The sequence below is a fragment of the Anabrus simplex genome, chromosome 7 (genome assembly GCF_040414725.1).
Source record: "Anabrus simplex isolate iqAnaSimp1 chromosome 7, ASM4041472v1, whole genome shotgun sequence".
In the NCBI taxonomy this organism is placed as follows: domain Eukaryota; kingdom Metazoa; phylum Arthropoda; class Insecta; order Orthoptera; family Tettigoniidae; genus Anabrus; species Anabrus simplex.
The window spans coordinates 82,438,179-82,460,534 of NC_090271.1; the positions used below are offsets into that span (position 1 = coordinate 82,438,179).

The window sequence follows — 22,356 nt, forward strand, 5'->3', positions numbered from 1 at the left end:
GAATTAAGTCCCGCAGGATTTCTTTAACGTGCCAGTAAATCTACCGACACGGGGCTGTCGTATTTGAGCACCTTCAAATACCACCGGACTGATCCAGGATCGAACCTGCCAAGTTGGGGTTAGAAGGCCAGTGCCTTAACCGTCTGAGCCACTCAGCCTGGCTCCAAATTTAGGAGCTGGCAGTGAAGAACAAGGTGAAAGGTTTCACCAGGATCTCAAAGATGCAGAATGACGCTAACAGGGACATGAGATGTGAATATGATGGCCGATTACTGTTGGTCGATTGCACGAGACGATCCTTCTAGAGATCATTCAAGAACTTGAAAAATCCGGAAAATCCACGGAAAACAGGAAAAGACAGAGGTGTGAATATAACCTGGACATGACGTAACAAAACTATGTATGTTTAACCACGTAATTTTTGTTCAAGGTACGGATATATTAATTTAAAAGCAACTGTACAGCCGAAACTAAATAGGCGCTTTATGCTTCAGTTTCACGAATTTCAATACACATTAAAAATATAATACAAACCATCTACTTGCTTACAAAGCAGCATTTATGTGAATTTAATGCATGCAAAATATGATTGCGTTTTGCAAGCTGAAATTTACATTAATACATCAAATTTAATCAATACTAAGTATCAACAATTTTACTTAAGAACAAAATAACATTTTGTAAAATTGCCACTAAACCAGACATGATACGCCAAAACTAATTTTTTCTCTCGAATTCTGCGTTAAGAAATTCATAAAACCCACATATTTTCGTCTTTACTGCACAAAAAAAGTTTTTTTGCAGGCTAGTGTTATCTAGTGTTTTTTGTTCAAAATTCCCTTTTTAATATTTTAATCTTTCTATACCTTAAGTAAACATTATTTACAATATTATTTAACGATATGAGTTTTAAGTCTTCCAATAGTTGATTTTTTGAAGAAGCCTATGTTGATATCAGCTTCATTAATCCCAATTTAAAATTCATTATGAAATATTGTTACACATTTTAATTTTCTTTGCGTTATGGTTTTTAAATACAGTGAAACCTCGGAATGCAAGTAACTTGGTCTAAGAGTGTTTTGCAAGACAAGCAAACGTTTTAAATAAATTGTAACTTGATAAGCGAGTGAGGTTCCACAATACGAGCGTCACGTGTGCCACAGTAGCTAGAAGAGCTACCGTGATGTGTGCCTACGTTTCCCCCTCCCTGTTTGCTTGTTGAATGGATGAACGAGGTCTTTGGTCCTGTAGTGAAGAAATACCTTTGAGAACATAATCTGCCGCTCAAAGTCTTGATGGTTATGGACAATGCTCCTGCTTATCCTCCAGGCCTTGAGGCCTTGAGAACGACTTACTGGAGGAATTCAAGTTCGTTAAGTTTAAGTTCTTTCTTCCCAACAATGCTCCAGCCTATGTATCAGCAAGTCATTTCGAACTTCAATAAGATATACACCAAAGCACAATTTCAGCGATGCTTCGAAGTGACCAAAGAAACAAACCTTACCCTCCTAGAGTTTGGGAGAAATCATTTCCCCATCATGAACTGCCTGAAGATCATCGATAAAGCCTGGGATAGAGACACCAAGAGAACTTTCACTTCCGCTTGGGGAAAGCTGTGGCCTGACTGTTCTTGGACGTGACTTTGAGGGCATTGAGGTGACAATGAGCCGCCGATTGTCGATGAAATTGTGTCCTTAGGGAAGACTATGGGGCTGGAGGTGAATGACGTGGATATTCAAGAGCTGGTGGAAGAACATAAGAACTGACCACCAACGAACTGATGGACCTGCATTGCGAACAACAGGAGGAGGTTATGGAGATCTCGTCCAGGGAAGAGGAGGAGGAAAAGTCAATGGAATCTCTCATTTCAACTGAGATTCGGGAGAAGTGAAAAATGTGGGAAACGGTGCAAAATTTTGTAGAAAATCACCACCCGAATAAGGCTGTAGCAGTGCGAGCGATTAATCAGTTCAGTGACAATGCAATGTCACATTTTTGTGATATCCTCAAAAAGAGGCAAAAGCAACAGTTATCGGACAGGTTCCTCGTTAAAGTTGCGCGAAAAGAAAACCATTCCAGTGAGCCAACAGATAGCAGTGATTCCGTTAGTGAAATTCATGCTACACAGTAACTCTTCTCATGTCATCTCTCGTCTCCCTTACATCAACAATGATTCTGTTGTAAGGAAAAGTGCACTTTAATTTGTTTTATGTTATATTATGTTTTAGAAATGGCATGCGAATAAATATTTTTGTGTTGTGGACGAATCATCTGCGTTTCAATGGTTTCTTATGGGAAAACTGGCTTTGATATACGAGCGCTTTGGATTACAAGCATGTTGACAGAACGAATTATGCTCGCAATCCAAGGTTCCACTGTATATATATTTAACTGTATATATGATACATGAATTCTATATTTAACTTATTAAGTAAAATTCTTTAATTTAATTTTAATCTTGCTTCTTTTTTAGTAACTAGTAATATTGACCTGGCAACCTTTCAAATGTTAATTTTAAGATCTCCTCCTTTCTCCTCGATGTGTTGGCCCTTCACGCGTTGTAAGTTTGTGCTACTGCCCTCGTGGTAAGTAACTGTGTTTTGTTGTCTTTTCCCCTTTTATGTAATTGCCTTGTTATGTCTGTGTTCATCGTAATGGTTGAAAATCAACAGTAAAATTAAAAGAATATAAGATCAATGCCCTGACTGCAAAAGTAAATCGGGACCATTTTAAAATTGATTTCCTTCATTTTAAGACAAAATGAAGAAATCCACACACAGCAAACAGTCACAAAGAAAAAGTGAAAACTTACTGCATAGTGTTTTCATCAATATTTTTGAGAATTCAGTATTGATAAAAGAATATCATATCAAATGAGGTCTCACAATGTCCCTATGCATAGGTGCAAGTGTCTTGTTTGTAAAATACTGGAGAGTTTAATATCAAAGTACATCAGAGGGATATGTGTACCCGATGCATTTACTGGACGTATTCAAAATGGCGCCTACGGAAGGTAGAGGCCAGCCAAGGCAAAGAAATGTATAATAAGATATCGATATTGATGTATGCTAGGAGGCCATGACTAACTTAAACCTACCACTATGAAGGCGGTGTACAATGGTGTAGAATCGATAGAATTGTTTTTAAAAAAATAAGAAGGATAAAACAGATTATTATAAAAAACTGACTTGAAAAATTGACGTGGTGAGAACAAGACGTTCCGAACTTCGCACTCGAAAATAAGCGAGATTGGCAATATTTAGCGAGAAGTATTACGCTGAGAAGAAGGAAATATTGAGCGAATTGAATAGATAAGCGTTAAAATACTGGAAAGAGGGAGTAAAATCCTGAAGCTTTGAATAATACGTCCAGATACTTAGACGCAAAGCCGTTTGAAAATAGGAACTTGTTTGAGACGTGAGAGCTCGAGATTAAGCCACTCTTAGTGAAAATAATCGCAAGGAAAACCAAATAAAGAAGCAATCACCATAAAAATATATATATTCTACGCAGAACTATGATGAGCTTATATTTTTCAGAATCATCGCATTTTGTCTACTGTGTTGCTGAACAGATGATGGCTTGCTAAATCGGCATAGACCAACCTGGAGGGAGATGTCATCCTGGCCGTTGAAACCACCCGACCCGTGTGGAGGAGGTCACACTACCTGAGATACCACTGGTGGAAATCCTGCCCAGTTCCCGATCCAAGGACTACGACCACACCGAGGAGCAACTAAGGCCCGAGATATTGAATGGCGAGCTAAGTAATAGTATTAAGTAATATAATTTCTTATGTGGAGTATTACCAGTATATACAGTAGATCTGAATAGCCTAAGCGTGAGATAATTAAGTGTGCTTGTGAATATAAGAAAGTGCAGTGTGAAATATTTAAGACGATATCTCGTTACGGAGTGACAACGTATTACTACATTATTTTATCCAAGGATGAAGGAATACGATTTAAAAGTATGACATAGTGCAACAGCTGTTTTCAAAGAATCCCGGTTAGTTAGAAAGGCCCATAAGTGATGTAGTACTAGTCAAACCCAGTTACGTCACAGAGTGACGCATGTTGAATTGGTTAAGACAAGTTACCATACTCTTTGCTATATGATTTTATTGAAAGGAAAGATACTGAATTTGGGGTTATATATGGAATTGCAAGATTAAAATGCGTTTTGAGGAACGAATTCTGCGCTATTGATGAGATACGTATCGTTGTGTAATTAAATATTGGAGGTTAAACGCGGTAGTTATGGATGATAAATGAATCAAATATGAATTGAATTGAAGGTTAGTAGTGAGATAATGGAAGTGTGTAGAGTATTTTAAATGATATATTGCGCAGAGTAATAGGAAGTAAAGCGTATTTGATATATTTTATATGTGATGTTGGAGCACATGTAGTGCGATTACAGAGTATAAGTATGCCCCAGTGAGGAACTATAGCAAGGTATGAACTATAATATTACGTATATTTTAATGATGTGTGAAAGTGGTTTGACAATAATAACAACCAGTGATGGATAAATGAATACATGATTATGTCATATTCCGAATGAATGGATATTGCATGGAAGAATAAGCTTGTATGCAAGTAGTATCATAATGTAGTGTCAAAATATCTTTGTGTTGGCATTAGCACACCTATATATGATAAATGCTTACTGGCTGTATGTATATCGAGCTGGAATACGATACATAAGAAATTATTTAGCTAGAATAGGGAAATTATTTGACATTTACGTAGGATATCATTGATGTTTTGTTAATATGGAATATTATTAGAGCGAATACTTAGTTAGGAGCCGTAATTTAAATGGCAATCGGACCGAGGAACTTAATGCGTCATTCAATATTTCATTTTCTTCACGCTAACCTGCACCAACGAACTCAGATAATTTTCAACATAACTTAGGTCACTGATATTTATATTCAGGACATATTATTCAAATTCAATTCATTTTCGCAGAAACTTGAACAACGTGATGGTTGTATTTTCAATGAGGTATATAATTATACCATGACTGATGGAATAATTTATTGATATAACGAATTTCGACCGTGGCCAAAAGACTGTGATGTAATATATTTAAGTAACCAAATGTAATTTTTAAAGGGAAGATAATTCATTTCAGGAATACGTTACTCAGTGTATTAAGATGAAAGCTTAGTTTAGGAATTAGGCAGCGCTGACCTAACATATTTGATTCACTGATTAAAATATTTATTTATTAAGTTGATAATTGAAGCTTATGAGTCATACCTGATATTAACCATTTCTTTTGCGATACTTGACAATTTAATAAATGTATTTCTTGATTAGTTTCTTATATAATGAAGTGAGTTTTCATTCATATTGGTAGTTAATAGTTTTACTTAGTGTGTAAGGTTCTCGTTGTGCGCATATATATATATTTTTTCTAAAAGGATGACTGAAGTTTGCGTTCACAAAATAACTACTGAGCGTATGGTATCGTTACTTTCTCTGAACCGCGTATGATATCGTTACCTTCTCTGAACCGCGTATGGTACCGTTATTTCTCTTCGGACACACGTAAAACCAAACATAGAGAAATTAACCATTTTTCTGGAGGCAAGGATACCCTGAGATATATTTAACTGACTAGTTGGGAATTACTGTGGTTACCCTGACCCGTAGGGTGCATATGTGATGATAAAAATTGGTTCATGAGGAGCCAATATGGATTTAGAAAGAAATTTTCTTGTGAGGCACAACTGGTGGGATTTCAGCAGGACATATCAGATCAGTTGGATTCAGGAGGTCAGTTAGATTGCATAGCCATAGATCTTTCCAAAGCCTTTGATAGAGTGGAACATGGAATATTATTAAAGAAATTGGAGGGAATAGGATTGGACATAAGGGTTACATGTTGGATAAAAACATTTCTAAATTCAAGGGTTCAGAAAGTCAAAGTAGGAAATAATGTATCGCAGGAAGAGAAAGTTTGGAAGGGAATTGCACAGGGTAGTATAATCGGTCCGTTACTTCTCTTAATATACACAAATGATTTAGGGAACAATATAACATCAAAAATAAGATTGTATGCAGATGACATAATTGTTTATAGGGGAATAAACAACATTGAGGATTGTTCAGAATTACAAAGGGACCTTGAAAGTAACCAACAATGGGTTGAAGAAAATAATATGAAGGTTAATGGAGGCAAATCAACTGTTACAACTTTTACAAACAGGAGCTTTAAAACTGAATTTGAATATACTTCGGATGAGGTACTTATCCCAAAAGATGGCAAGTGCAAATACTGAGGTGTGAGATTTGAAAGTAATTTGCACTGGAAGGGTCATATTGATGACATTGTTGGGAAAGCATACAGATCGTTACATGTCATAATGAGGCTACTTAAAGGATGCAACAAAGAATTAAAAGAAAAAAGTTACTTGAGTATGGTTCGTCCATTATTGGAATATGCAAACAGTGTTTGGGATCCTCACCAAGAATACCTAATAAAAGAAATAGATAGTGTGCAGAGGAAAGCAGCAAGATTTGTAACAGGGGATTTCAGGAGAAAGAGTAGTGTATCAGAAATGTTAAAGGAACTTGGGTGGGAAACTTTAAGTAAGAGAAGGGAGAAAACTAGACTTATAGGATTATATAGAGCCTATACAGGAGAAGAAGCACGGGGAGATATCCGTGAGAGGCTTCAGGTGGAAAATAATTATATCGGCAGGACTGACCACAAATATAAAATTAGAAGGAATTTTAGCAGAAGCGATTGGGGTAAATTTTCATTCACTGGGAAGGGTGTGAAGGAGTGGAACAGTTTACGAGAGGTGGTGTTTGATCCTTTTCCAAAATCTGTACAGATATTCAAGAAGAGAATAAACAGCAACAGAGAAAATAAATGAAGTGTTAGATGGCATTCGACCAGTGCAGGTTATTGTAAATAAAAAAATGTGTGTGAATAAATTAATTCCATCCCCTGGTCTAAGGAGTTTGGACAGCCAAAGTAGGGGACTGCCTGTAGGGGTGAAGTACAGTTGGGACTTCGAGGGCCCTGGGACCGCTACGGTAGCTGTGAAGGCCCTTCAGGAACTCTGAAAAGTGGTGGCAAAAGGGGCTCTGGTTAAGACGCAGCAGGTCGTTATGCTACTTAGGATCCAGAACGGGTAAAAAAAAAGTAAATAAATAAATGCAATGTAAATATTAATCTTATACCAGTTGTATAGTATCATTTGAAGTAATTCCACATACTGTATATCAGTTGACTATATTTGTAAGTAGTACAGGAGATATTATAAGTAGAATTTTGTAAACAATATAAATTTATTAAGGATGAGCTGTGTGTTTAATAGAAAACATTGTTACCGTAAATTGTATAATATTGTATTATAGAAAAATTTTCTTCTCTTGTTAATTTAGTGCTTGACAATAATGTATTTTAGTGTACCATTTGCCACCGAGGTAGACACCTCATTTGCAAATAAAGAGATTTGATTGATTTGATTGATTAATTTATTTCATTATGTTCCGTATTGATAATTACCTTATTCTAAAATTCTAATTATATTCTAAATATGGTAATTATCAATACAGAACATAATGAAATGAATTAATCAAGATGTTATTTCCAACAAGGCAAAACGTAATGCATATAGATAGGTGCGAGTGTAGCGGAGTGTTTGTTTGAATGGTCAAAATTCGTGGGACATAGTCAGTCTTAAGCTTTGCTCAGTCCACGACAGTTGCTGTGCGAGATCACCACCCTACATAGCTAAGGTCCGATTAATACGTGAGCCTCACATCTCACTTTAGCACTATCTAAGCATTGGTGCTCGACAAATTCCTCTTGTGGCTTCAATCATCCTCAGTAAGCTAATGACATCTCTTGCACTGAACTTAAGGTTGCATAACCTAACAAGCAGAAACAAATAACTGAGGTTTTCAAAATTTCCTGATATTAAAAAACTGTGTTTAACCTCCACGCGAATTATATTAAATTGAATATAAAACTACTCTTTTGAAATAATTTCCTGGACATGAAATTTCTTGTGTTAAATGCAGGTTTTCTCTAAATCATGACCATGCAAGAGGAGGATTACAGTGCATAAACAACAATGGTCAACACCTTATAAAACTGAAGCTAACATTACCTTTCCCCAAGTGAACCCAAAGTCCTATGCTGGACATCTAATACAGGCACTGCTCCAGGGTAAGGATCAGGCGGACCCTGATATACTCGTCCAGGAGACACTTCACCAGGGCCTACATTGTAAGGGCCCATACGGGGTCCTTCCCTCACAGGTCCTACAGCCCCTGGTGGTGTTTTTGACCTAGAACAAAGAATCAATTACAAAGGAAACTGGCACCAGAACACTACATCTGCCAAACAAGTCTAACAATTTGCTGAAATTATGTGAAAAGCAAAGCATCCTAGCAATTTTCACAAAGGGATAGAGTAAAATGTTGACAATCTACCAAAAAGAACTGCATACCTGTCAACTTTCAAAAAGAGGAATCCAGAAGATCCTAAAGCAGGAAAATGTTAACACCATGCGCAGTGTTGCAAAGTCTTGAGACATAGTGAAAAGGGATGGCAAGGAGGGGAGATTACATACAACACTAATACAAGTCAAATACATGTTATGATCACCCTTGAAATTAAATACTTACACAAAGTTACATCTTGATGAGCGCTCATCTGTTTTTACTAACAATGGGAACAGTTCACACAGTACGGAGTGTTACTCTGCACTTTAAACTTGCGGGTCACAATATGTCACCGTCAAAATTAAACTAAAAATGTACACTTATTTACAATATGTCACCTTCAAAATAAACTAAAAATGTACACTTATTTACAAAATTCTGTCAAGTTCACAGTATGCAGAATATTATCCATTACAGGAGGGAGATGACAGATGGAGATGAGTAGCCTTCTTTGCTTTCTTCAGAAATTCTGCAGGAAAACTACTCGAGTAGCATAGACCAGTACTTCTGGTTTTCAAAACAGAAATAGAATCCAGAATTTCAGTTGTTGACTCTGAGGAATGATAGTTCCTATCTTTAAGAAAGGGAGTAGAAGGAAATGTGAAAATTACAGAGGCATTACCCTCCTATCACATGGCCTTAAATTCTGGAGAAAATCACTGAAGCCAGAGTAAGGGATATACTATAGCCTATCTTAGAATAGGAACAACATGGCTTTAGCGCAGAAAGAAGCACAACAGATCTGATATTTGCTTTGAGGATGTTGGCAGAGAAACACTGGGAAAAAGGAAAAAACCTAATTATTGTGTTTATGGACCTTGAAAAGGCGTATAAGGTTCTTTTTTTTTTTAAACAAGAAACGGAAAGGAATAGACACATGAGAAGGGCGGAGAGAGAGGATGGGAAAGTCTTAGAAAACTTGGTGTACCTTATTAGGAAGATCCAAATGCTATATACAAATTGCAAAAGCTGTGTCAGTACTGTTTGTATTTATTTACGCCTGCTAAGGTGGTGAGCATATGAAGGGAAGGCTTCATGCCAGTAGAACGCAACCTTCAAAGTCAGAGAAGTCACAACATATTTTAAATACACTCGCGGTAAAGCTAATAACCGTGCGATACAATCCAAGAAACTCATAAGCCTCAGCAGGACGTATGGATCGAGAATCGAACCAAGTAGTCATTACGACACAATTTTCCAGCAGAGTTCATTATGCGTAAGAAGCAATGCTATGGGACAGACCCAAGAGGCCAGACCATGGTAAGTACATGGACATCTGGATAAAAAAGGAAAAGAAAAAGGCCTTTTTTTTCTTTGGACAACCAAAAGGCAACAACAATATATATTTTGAAAATACTTATTAAGAAATTTAAAACAATTAGGACTAAAAGAAAATACTTACAATATTTTTCTCTGTATAATGCTCGAAAACAGTTTTTTCACAACACCCAAGACCAACAAGTCTGTCATAAAAAGGTAGCCACACAATGCTTAGGCATTACAATGAGTCTGACTAGAATTTATGCACGCATCACGTGTTATTGGAACAAACATCATTTGTAATACAATAGACGATACACAAAAAGTCGAAGGGCATGGCACGAAACAAAGTGCAAAATTTGAACAACACCCACCCTTCGTAATTTTATTTAGAGTAAACATGTGGTGTGAGTTATTCTACAATGACATAAACCACCAGGGTTGTACGAGATATTACTGAAGAACAAGGGTAATTTCAAATCTGAAAGCAGAGTAACAAGCACTTCTCACAATTAAAAGAATAAGTCGTGGTAAAAAAAAACATTTTGAATGGAACAGCCACTAGGTTTGTACTAACATTAATAAGAAATAGAAGAAAGTTTAAGTCATAAAATGGAATAGTAAGCCACTTCTCCTAATTTCCCAACCACTCAAAATAGAATGTCCATAAGGAACAATTTTTACAATCCACCTTTTTCTTTTTTTAACGAGAAACGGAAAGGAAGACACATGAGAAGGATGGGGAGAGAGGATGGGAAAGTCTGCTCACTCAAATCCTTGATGTTTAGCTTAATTCGTACCAAAAAATAGGCACGACAGTCCCAAAATCTACGAGACACCCATAGTTAAGTTGAAAGTTAAATGTCCACAACAACTAAGACAACGGGACGCACTTGATGCTAAACATCTTTATGCCCTTTTTCACCAAGCTGCTCTCTTGTAAATATGTATATAAGCTGTGATTTCTCAACTGTTCATTTGGATGCAAATTTACTGTATAATTACCCTGTCAACCTGTAATCGTTCAACCAACGGCAGTAATTAATGTTACGAACATTGACGCCAGATACTATACCCTTTCTCCCCCGACTGTTTCAATGTAAATATTTGTATAAACTTTATAATCTCCTATGATTTTCTAACGAGTGCGTCAATTATTCTTCGGAACACCCCTGCTGGACTCTGCTAAAATACCCAGTGATTTTACGCATTGGTGCTGACTACTATGTCTATATAAACTTACATTGTTTAACTGTATCACCAGTGAACAAAAACAATTTTTCTTGGTTGCTTAATTTTTCCCCATTGTAATGTATCTTAATGTTTATAGTTTAATCACTAATCAGATACCTGATTTTTGCCTTGAGGAACTAATTTGACTGAAGATGCCCTCAATGAAGGGCGAAATATGTCTCAAATGGAATTAATAATAAATTCCTAATGTTTAAACATTTATATGTATTGAATAGATGATACATTAAAACCTTTTAGCATCCTACGTTGGAGATACAGCCGAAATACATTTCAAAATTTATCAATCATGCGGCGATAAGTGCCTCAAAAATGGTGAAATCCCCTTCAAAATAAGTTTTGACGGGATGAAGTTTTTAATGTCAGGCCAGAGGGGCGAGACCAATAGGTTGTAACAAAAAAAAATTGTGTGCATGTTGGTTGCTCACCCACTTCCATGTAGAAATAAGTCCCGTTGATGACAAGCAGTACAGTCCAGCTGTACAAGGACATAAAATACCTCCCCACAAATATCACTCCATAACCCAACTCAGCGCTGATAACGCCAACGCGAGCTTTTATAGGCAGGAGGTAGCGAGTGCAGAACGGTGACGTGAGCGGAGGAGGGAAGCAAAATCATGCACAGTAAGCACAGAGCCGGCTGGGCGAGGAGACGAAGCAGCTGACCAGATGCGTCAAAAAGCAGCAGGCGGTTCGCAGAATGTAGAACAGCTGGATGACGAAATATGCAAGGTAGGCAAAGAAAGGCAGAGTCCAAAATTGTAGAATGCAGCGGTGAGAGTACGTGAAAACTCGGAAAGGTTCAATACAATCAAAGGAGTACAACAGCAAAGTGCCTTATCATGTCCTCTATTCACAGCAGTTATGCGTACCATTTTAAAGGAACTAAAAGGAAAAGGTAATGAAGATCTTCAGGCTCTGGTGTTTGCAGACGATGTGGCAATATGGGATGAAACAGATGAGGGAGTGCAAAAAAATCTGAATGCATGGTGTAAGAAGTTTGATGATTATGGAAAGAAAATGAACCCATCAAAAACAGTAGCAATGAAAATCAGCAGACATAATAGAGAATGCAACATAAAAATACAGGACCACCAAGTTAAAGTAGTACACCAATTCAGATATTTAGGAAGCGTAATGGCTAGTAATAAGAGAGCTGAGATAGAAATAACAAACAGAGTAACCAAAGGCCCCAACGTTTACAGTATCGTTAAGACACTATGGGATGAGAAGGTCCCACAAAGAACAAAAATGATCCTGTACAAGTCATATTTCATTCCCATCCATACATATTCTCAGGAAACCTGCAAACTAACATCAAAGGATTGTAGTACGATTCAAGCCTGTGAAATGAAATTTCTTAGAACTACCCTCCAAAAGACACAACTTGATCACGTGAAAAATGATGAGATTCGATCTAACCCAGGTCTAAATGAATCCATGGAGAAAAGGGCATGTTAAACGAATGAATAGCACAGGGTTACCATGTGCTTATTCAGAAAAGAGAATAACAGGTAGAAGACCAGATGGAAGACCAAGGAGAAGATGGATGGACGAACTGAGGGAAGACTTGGAGAGAAGAGGATGGAATTGGGAATCCGTCATGGACAACAAAATCTTTTTGAATAAGCAACTTTGGAAGACGCTCATTTTCAAACATCTTACCCGGCTCGCTGGCAGGGCAAACTGATGATGATGATGATGATTCAGGACCTAAACTGATTATGGTTCTTTTTTGCCAAGCTGAACACACGTTTACACTCAGCGTTACTGTGCGGTAGAGTCAGAACAGAAAGCATTAGCACGGATATTCTTGGTTCACCAAGCGAGCCCATTTGGTGTCATCTGTCAGATTCGCACTCTCAACAGTAGCACAGTCATCAATCTGAAGAGTTACAAATTGGTTCTGAAGCACATTCATTGCATCCTCAACCTACTCACTGTCTTTCCTCAGCAGCAATGATGAAAATCTTTTGAGAAACATCTGCAACCTTTGCATGTTTCAGTACTTCCAACATTCAGAGGGAACTTGTTAATAATATAATCGCATGCTGTGCAGAAGTAACCACTGGCAGATGAAAAGAATGTTGATTTATCTATATCATTTAGTTCCTTCACCAAGTTCATTGTCTTAACGACAATGACTAGCTCATTACTGTCTCTCTGATTCTCAATAGAACGGTATGGAACTTTCAAGGGAACATCTGATCACTTTTGGTTTAATAAATCTGGAAAGCAGCTGCTTTAACAGGTTTGTCATTAGTTCTAGTAGTTTATGAATGTGAGGGTAAGCACTCTGAAGTGTAGAATTGAGATAGAATACAGTAAGCACAGTATGCCTTATTAAATTCTGATGACAAAACCATTAAAAAAATTCTTCACAATTTTGAATAATGTTCTTATTCTTTAGCACAGGTGTGGCAGATTTTGAGACACATGCAAATCTTTTGTGAGCGACCAATTCTGACGACTCAGTAGCGTACCTCTTTCCAATGGTCTTTGGAACTACCAGGCTCGGCTTTTGGGATTGTAAATGAAGTTTAAAGAAACCAAGTAGTGGATCCCATTGCTCTAACAGCCTCTGCAGACACCTTCATAACGATAGCCATCTTGTGCAAATATGTTTCTGTATCTTCTTCGTTTCCTTGTTGTGAAGCTCTTGGAATTTCCTAAGGCATTCCTTCCTCTTCCAACTCTTTTCTACATAATAAAAGATGTTGATTTATAGTCCATCTAAACAGACAAACTGCTTGCACCTTTCTCAGCAACCAAGTTAATCAAATGGCATGAGCAATCCAGTCTGAAGACAAATGACTGTGCTTCCCTTAAAACAGCAGCAACTCCATTCTTCTTTCCAATGACGACTCAAGCATTATCTGAACAGAACGCTACACAATTTTGAATTGGCATTTTGTAACACTCTAACTGTGAAATTACCAAGTTACCAATATTACATCATGCTGTATCACCCACCAAAGCTGTGACAGACACACTGAGCTAACTATCTTTTCCTGCTTTGCCACAAAACAGGTGACAACAATAGGGTGAGGTTTAGCATTACTATCATTGCCTCGTGTAGCTAAAGAAAATGGTTCACTTCTTGAACCTGTAACCATTTCTTCCAAATGTATGGTTCACATACGACCACAGACATACATTTTTGCAATTTCTGAACCAGGAAACGTTTTCCTAAACAGACCACCAGCATAATTGGCAGAAGCTAATGGGATATTATGTTCAATTAAAAATGAAGTGAACAAGCATTCCACTCTTACTACATCAAGGTCGGCTTCAGAAGAGATTAAAAAAAAATTAATTTTCTGACCGCCATCCTTAAATTTTGTATTGGAAACGAGTATAACAGATTTAATGTGATTTACTCATTCTGTTCTTCCCTCGTGAGAAATGTTTATATCACACGAGCACATGGAACAGAATGCAAATGTTTTGCCTTTCCGCGATTGTATACAATAAGGAAATTCAGCAGAATATGCTTCCCTAAAAGACTGATAATATCGTTTCTTAGTTGAACTCATTATGAACACTAAAAACACTAAATCACTTATGAATTTGTCACACAATTCCAAGAGTTTCAGAACTACCGCCAACGTTACACCCATACATAAAAAAAGCATTTCGGCTGCTACAAAGCACAACAGAATTACTAAAGTTGTTATATATAAATTCAAAATAACAGCCTGCTACTTGTTTGGACACATCTCAGTGAATGAAATAGCAGTTAAGGTCAAACAGCTGACAAAAGCATGATGATAATCGATAATGTGATTATCGATACTTTACCGGCCGAATTTCAAACACTGCATTAAAATTAAGTACATTTATGATTTCACTTTCAATACAAATTATTTTGTAATGTGAGTTAAATACAAGCTGTTAACACATGGTACTAGTTTCGACTCCAGATCTAGGTCATCATCAGCCGATGACACAAATAATGCAAGGTACTAAAAATCACAAAAGCATACCTGCCAACTTTTAGAAACCAAAAATAGGAAGATTTTTTAATTCTTGGATTTCATCGCATAATATTCCACCACAGTCTATGTGAAAAAAGGTCAGGATAAAAGGCACACACATCTACAGTTACAATGCGAATTGACCATTAAATTTAAAAACTTCAACAAAGAAAATATAAAAATGGTCACAAGAAAATGTAACTAATAACTCTCATTTTTTACACTTATATACGAATAATATTATTTATGTCACACCGACACACACAACAAAATGCATAATACAGTATTTTCTCAGGTAATTAACGCACATTTTTGAAGAAAAATACAGGCGAAAACTTCAGATGCGTAAATTATTCAAGGACTTCAGTTTACAAATTATTTACAATTCATTTACATTTAAAAGATACATCAAATATAATATAAACACAATTGGTTCAACTCATTTGCAGTTATCATCATTTGGCGTAAAATTCCGACGTGAGATTTTTTCTGAAAAGTCAAATAGGGTACATCAGGAAAGTTAGACACATGGGTTTCAAGTACTGACACTAGAAAATATTCTTCTCATTACGAGCTGACAATACAACCTAAATGACATACCGGCAAAAAAGAAAAAAGTCCAACACGAGATGGGCCGGGCATCGAAGGAGAGACCCTGTTACATTACCCCAAACCTTTCGTATCCAATCTTGTACGAGTAACGTGTCCATCCACCCTTTTGCTTGAATACAAACGTGGAATCACTCGTGGAAATTTTGCTTTAATCATTGTTTTTCATTTTAGAACAATGTACCGTAAGGTGCAAGCTTTCTGCCATCAACTGTTACAGCAAGCATTGCAGTACGGGTACATCATTGTTTCTTGCTTCCGGTAGCACGCACGATAACACTGCATGTTCCTTTCTTATCGATTGTTCGATTTTGTGGCATATGGAAACTGATTGGAGTCTGACCTACGGTTCCTATAGGGGCGATCAAATATTCCTTCACTTTACGCTTCTCAATCACAAAGCGATGCAACTTGTTGAAATAATTCATCATATTTTGGCATAATGTTGCTCTTCGTCGACGAGAAAGTCCATTTCTCTTCATAAAATTAATCAAGCCTCGGCTAACATTCAAATTCGAGACACCGATTCCATGTGCCGCTGCTATTTCTCATTCTTTAAAATACAGCATTTCGTGAGAAACAGCTTACCCAACATTGCGTAACAAAATCATATATTTGAGCAGATTATCCTCTACTTGCAGAAACTTGCCGGTTTGGTCCGCGAAATGCTTTGCGAGACTTGTTGGCCGCTGCTCTATTCCAGTATGTTTCGGCGTAACTAATCACGACGAGTTTGTACGAAGCAGTAATACTCCAATACTGTGGACTGGCAACTTTGAGATCACAGAATGACCCGTACCCAAAACACTCGTAAAACTAGTGCAGTGGGATTTCCTGACGGCTAATAACAGCACGTTGCCCCGTGTTTGAAATGCCCGCTTTCGCAATAGGAAGCCTGCTACGAGTATTGACATCTTTATTTCGAAATGCATCCGGAACTGAGTGATGGATGTTTGAAGTTGTGGATGCGTCAAATACATAACATTTCTTTTTCCCCACTTTGGACCAAAAAATAATAAGATGCGTAAAAAATGCAAGGGCGTTAATTACGCGAGAAAATACGGTAGTTTCCTTCGACAGATGGTAAAATGAACGGAAATTTACAGTTATCTCTGAACACTTGGAGATAACGTTCGTTATATTTTGTGACTATAACGAGAAAAAAAATGCCAGAAACTGTCACCGATTCAACTCATTAAAATTATGCACTTAAATACGCAAAACTACCACATACAAAACAATTCAATATGCCCCATACATTATTAACATGCGACCTTGACAGAGGGGGAAAGCATAGAAATGCAAGAAAAAACACGTGGCCTACAACTCCGACAAAACTACGCACAGAAACGATGTTAACAGCGCACGAACACCACAATAACAAACTCATTCTTTCGTCCCGATTAACAGAGTCGTTAGCGCGCGCTGGCCTCTTGTTTGCAGGACGATCGCCGCCCCGAATCCCCAACTGTATCAAGCGCACACGCTGCTGTGGTGCGCGGGAAACACGATACACGAAGGCGGCAGACGAAACACTCACGAAATAAAGTATCAAATAAATACACTTGAAAATGAGGTTTCGTAAATTACACAAGCACATAAGAATTTATCCTTTATTCTAGGGGAAGAGTATTGGCCGTACTAGAGGTTATTTTAGTCAAAAATCGGAAGAAGTAAAAATAAAAAGGAAAATCGGATGACGAGTTAAAAACCAGAAAGTTTCCGAGTAAATCGGAAGGGTTGGCAGGTATGCAAATGTACAAACATATGACATGAAACATGGAAGAAATAAAATGCTTAGATAAAAAGAAAAGCTTGTCTGTGATGCGAGTTCAAACTGATGCTAAAACTTATGAACATACATATAATACAATAGAATGGGGCATTTGTCATAAAAATGTTGTAGATATTTATCTTCGAGCGAAGAGATTTGAAGTCAATCACCAGCATGATGAATAAAAAGGCTTGCAGTTCAGCAACACATATAAATACATTAGACGATGTATTTGAAATTTGTTGAAGTGCTAGCGGAATTTTCATGTGAAGGTCAAAATGTTCTAAAACATAGATGATGTGAGTTCCCAGTTCTAAAGAAAAATGATCAATTTTTATCAAATAAATTTATCAGAAAAACAAAAAACCTAAAAAATCTTGACATCCAACAAAATCATTCTCTCCACTCGTTTGACATCGTGAACATGTACCCCAGCATACCGACCACAAAATTATTCCCTATTATCGAAAATAACTTAAATAAACACACTTAAGGAAACACGAAATCCAGGACTTCATTTCTATTCCAAGACCAACTACAATTACATCAGACCGTAATCCAGAATAAACATGGCGGACATCGGTGTGCGATATGAGAGGTTGAGGGAAAGGTTATGCATGTTTATTTCGAGTCACCTAAAGAAAATATCACAAGTCGAACGTCATGAAATGGAACTCACTAACTCAAAATATGAATAATTAAACACCAAAAGTAGCGTTATAGCGTATTGTAAGTCTAAATGAAATTTCAGAGGGGAAAATAACGAAGGGAGAATTATTGTATCAACGTCAGGTTAAAACAGACACAGAGTATAAAATTATTTCACATATGAATCTCCGGTCAGCAAATACGATATATAGATGTCAACAAAGAACATTATTAACCTTACATGAAATACTATGTAACACCACCATTAACCACAGCCCATTATGTAAAACACGCAAACAAATTTCTCCAACAAAATTTCAACCCTCCAAATTCCACCTGTATTGTTGAGTAGGTACAAGCGATATTTGTATGATACACTTGACCATCTAAAGCTTTCGTCAGCTTAAAACACACCAGAATTGATGGCATATTGTATTTTATATATTAAAAAACATAATCATGTTCACTCCACGGGAAATGGGGTTAGGTTTAGTTTATGCATGTTCATTGTAAAACGTTGAAAATTAATTACATCATTCTTGCACCACCGTTTAAGAATAATTTAGTCTCTAAATCATAAATTTTAGTCATGATTTCAGGGACTGATTTAATGTTCTTTGTAGTAAGGTACGTTGGCTGATAAGGCAAATGCTAGGATAGGCATCATTAGTTTAAACTTCGGAGGTTTGCACGGCACTCGAATTAGATCACCACCTTCTATGGGTATATAATGTCTTCCCTGACAATACATTTGATTTCAAAAATGATAAAATAATTAATCCACACAACATTATTAGTCCTATGATTCGGTTCGAAGTTTCCCTTACGAATGCTCTTAACCCAATTTTGTCTTAATACTAGGTCTTTTGGAAACGGGAACACTGAAGTTCTTACTTACATCCAGGCACACAGCACATTAAACTATAAACATATTGCATAGGTAACTAAAAATGAAGGAAAAAACTTTCAAAGAACATGAGAATCAATATTAACCTTATCACCACCGATATTGTTGGAATAAATAAGCTCTTTGAGAACAAATGGCTTCTTACGGCACTGAAAGATGATCTGCAACCTTCTTCTATAAATAAATATAATATACGATTAATAATATTCAAATTTCCATAAATATTTGGTAACAGCACGACTTACACAAATCAAAACAAACGCATGCTAGCACTCCAGCTGCCGCCATTATGGACAGTTTTGATAGGTCAGTTAAGGTCTGAGATATTGTAGTTGGTCTTGTCTATTCTAAAATTGGTTGTTAATAATAACTTTTTTACTTTCAACAATACTATATATCAGCAAGACATTTTAGCAATGGGCTCACTGGCCTCAGGCATCTTAACGGAGATTTATCCGGATTTCTTAGAATACTCTAAAATCAATAATAATAACTTTAAATATAACGTCTTTTGGGACGGATATGTTGATGATACTCTGGTAATTATGGACAAAGAATTTACGAACGCGGTTTCCACTCCTCTCGACCTCAATAACATTGACCCTCACGTCAAGTTTAACTCTCGAATCTGAAATTAAGAAAATAAGAAATTTCTTAGATTTGACCATAAATAGACACCCAACCCTTTTATCCTACAAGATTTTCAGAAAACCCATGCAAACAGTGTCTACTATTCGCCAAGACTCTTTGCATCCACAAGTACATCAACGCGTAACTTACAAAAGCTTCGTTTATTGTGCCTTCAAGATACTGATGTCTAAGACATAAAAAACGAATTGAACATTTCGCGCAATTGCTAAATTTAACGGTTACAGTAATTCTTTCATAGAACGGATAATTAACAAATATAAACACCACCCTAAAACCACACTCACCGGGCGAGTTGGCCGTGCGGTTAGGAGCGTGCAGCTGTGAGCTTGCATCCGGGAGATAGTAGGTTCGAATCCGACGGTCGGCAGCCCTGAAGATGGTTTTCGTGGTTTCCCATTTTCACACCAAGCAAATGCTGGAGCTGTACCTTAATTAAGGCCACGGCCGCTACCTTCCCATTCCTTTCCTATTCCATCGTTGCCATAAGACCTATCTGTGTCGGTGCGACGTAAAGAAAAATAGCAACAAAAAAACCACACTAACGAAAGAAAAACCCAACGACTCCGCATTTTCTATTTCTACTTTAAATTATTATTAAGAAATGCACACAAGTTGTGTATATATGTTACATAAGTTTTGGCGATACATTTTACCCCGCATTTTGATTGTACACATTTTAATTAAGCACAATAGTCTACCAGGGGTATTACTCGTTTTTTACAAGTGGTAATGTGGTAACGATCACCAGGTTGATCGCACAACTCACATACACAGTTATTCCCGGGATCATGAAAACACTTGTTCTTGCATACTTCGTGGTGGTACCCATGAACAGCTATTGAGGTCACCAGGTGTCAGAGGTCTTGATTCGTGGTGGCCCAAGATCTATTTACCATGGCTTCTGTAGTATATAGAAGTCCAGCCAAATTTTTTTTCGTTTCTTTTGTCTTTCAACAAGCAGTTTATTCGAGCTGTCGGTAGATGGGAGTCTCAAACACAGTTCTTCTATAAAGAACGGTTCTCGCGAGCTTATATACTAGCCTCGACTTTGTGTGTTTCGAAACACCTAGAGCGGCTTTCAAAACTCTTGGTTTAACTGCTTATCCCAAATAATATCTATTTCGTATGTTGCGATGGGAACTAATTTTGCGTTGAATAAGGCCATAGCGGTTGTTAATGATAATCTGGACAATTCTTTGATGTCAAAAATTGCTTTTGTGGCAGATGCTGCACGGGATTTCACGTGTATTCTGAAAGATCTGGTGGCGGTTTGCAGTCACTCCCAGGTATTTGAAGCTGTTGACTGTCACAAGAGATTTCAGTCCTACATATATCCTGTCCTCCACAGCTTCTCGGCCTCCGTTACTGAATGTCATCTATACAGTTTTTTGGGCGTTAATTTCCATTTTGTTTTCTTGCACCCACTTCTCAAGTTGGTTGGTTGGTTGGTTGCAGGTTGTAGGTGGAATTCGATCCAATGACCATGTCGTCCGCATATATGTAGATTTTTATATCTTCCATCTCTTGTCTAATCATCTGTACAACATCGTATGTGGCGACATTAAAGAGTAGGGGGCTTAATGGTTCTCCCTGTAGGACGCCGTTGGTCTGAGTTATTGTTTTTGATATGGTTACGCCATCTGTGATCTGAATGAAATTGGCTGTCATGTTATGGATCAGTACAGTGAGCTTATTTTTTTCCTGTTATTGTTTCCAGCTTCGAGATTAGGATACGTCTGTTTACTGTATCGAAAGCTTTGGTATAATCTACGAAGACTACATGGAATTTTCCTTGAGGATGCCTTAATGCATCTTCTATATCATCAATTAAGTTGTTAATGGCGTGGAGAGTGCTCCTGCCTTTTCGGAAACCGAACTGTTCTTCCAGAATCCTGTGTTCTACTTCCTTAGAAATTCACATTGTGATAATGCTTGCGAGTATCTTCAATATGAATTTTTCCAGGGCAATTCCCCTGAAAGAGTTTGGGTCCAACTAATTGCCTTTCCCCTTAAATAGTATCTTAATTGTCGAGATCCTCCATATTGCTGGGATGTTGCCCTCTTTTAAGCATAGGTTTAACATATCTGTGACTGCTTGAAGTAATAAGCTAACTGAGCCTTTGATATGTTCATTATATATGCCGCCGGGACCTGGCGCCTTCTTGTCTTTTAGAGATGTTATTGTCTCGTATGCCTCTTCTCTCGTGAAGGGTTCAGTTTCCACTAGACATGTCTTCACATTGATCGGTTCATATGCGGTGTTGGTTTTATCAATGTTGTTGAAATGTTCTTCCAAAACTGTTATCTATTTTGCTATTGCTCCGAGATGTCCGTGGCCTCAATGCCATGTACGGGTCCTTTCTGGCTTCTTCCACCATATTTGTTGCTTCCTTTTCCATGTAATCCTTTTTTTTTTAAATCTTCAGTAGATCTTATATTTTCTGATTTGACTGTAGGATTTTATATCCTCTAAACTATGGCTGGATTTGGCTGTATGTAGTGCAAGAAGGGTAATCTGTCTCTTTTCATAACATTCTGCGTCAAACCATTTGCGAGCTCTTCTCTTTTGACTGTATACCATAGCAGACTGAATCGTTTTTTCCAGTGTAATAACAGCCAAATCAAATGTCATTTCTCTCTATGTGATTATTGAATTCTTCCCATTCTTCTTTCTTCTGGCTTAATACGCAGTTTCTTAGCTGTCGTGAGACTTTGATTTCTGTGGTTTTAATTCTGTTCATCACATTTGGAATGCTTCTTTAGGGGTGTCTCATCTGCTGATTAACATACTATATAATTATT

At 37.2% G+C, this 22,356-nt stretch overlaps 1 protein-coding gene across 3 annotated transcripts in view; it reads right to left on the reverse strand.

Annotated features, from left to right (window-relative positions):
• The window catches only part of LOC136877271 (serine/arginine repetitive matrix protein 1), a 371,265-nt gene that overhangs the window by 249,676 nt on the left and 99,233 nt on the right, over positions 1-22,356 (reverse strand). For all 3 annotated transcript variants that reach the window (XM_067151182.2, XM_067151181.2, XM_067151183.2), the window contains exon 4: positions 8,141-8,320. In XM_067151182.2, coding sequence (XP_067007283.1) covers positions 8,141-8,320 — 180 coding nt within the window. The remainder of the gene's footprint in view (positions 1-8,140; positions 8,321-22,356) is intronic.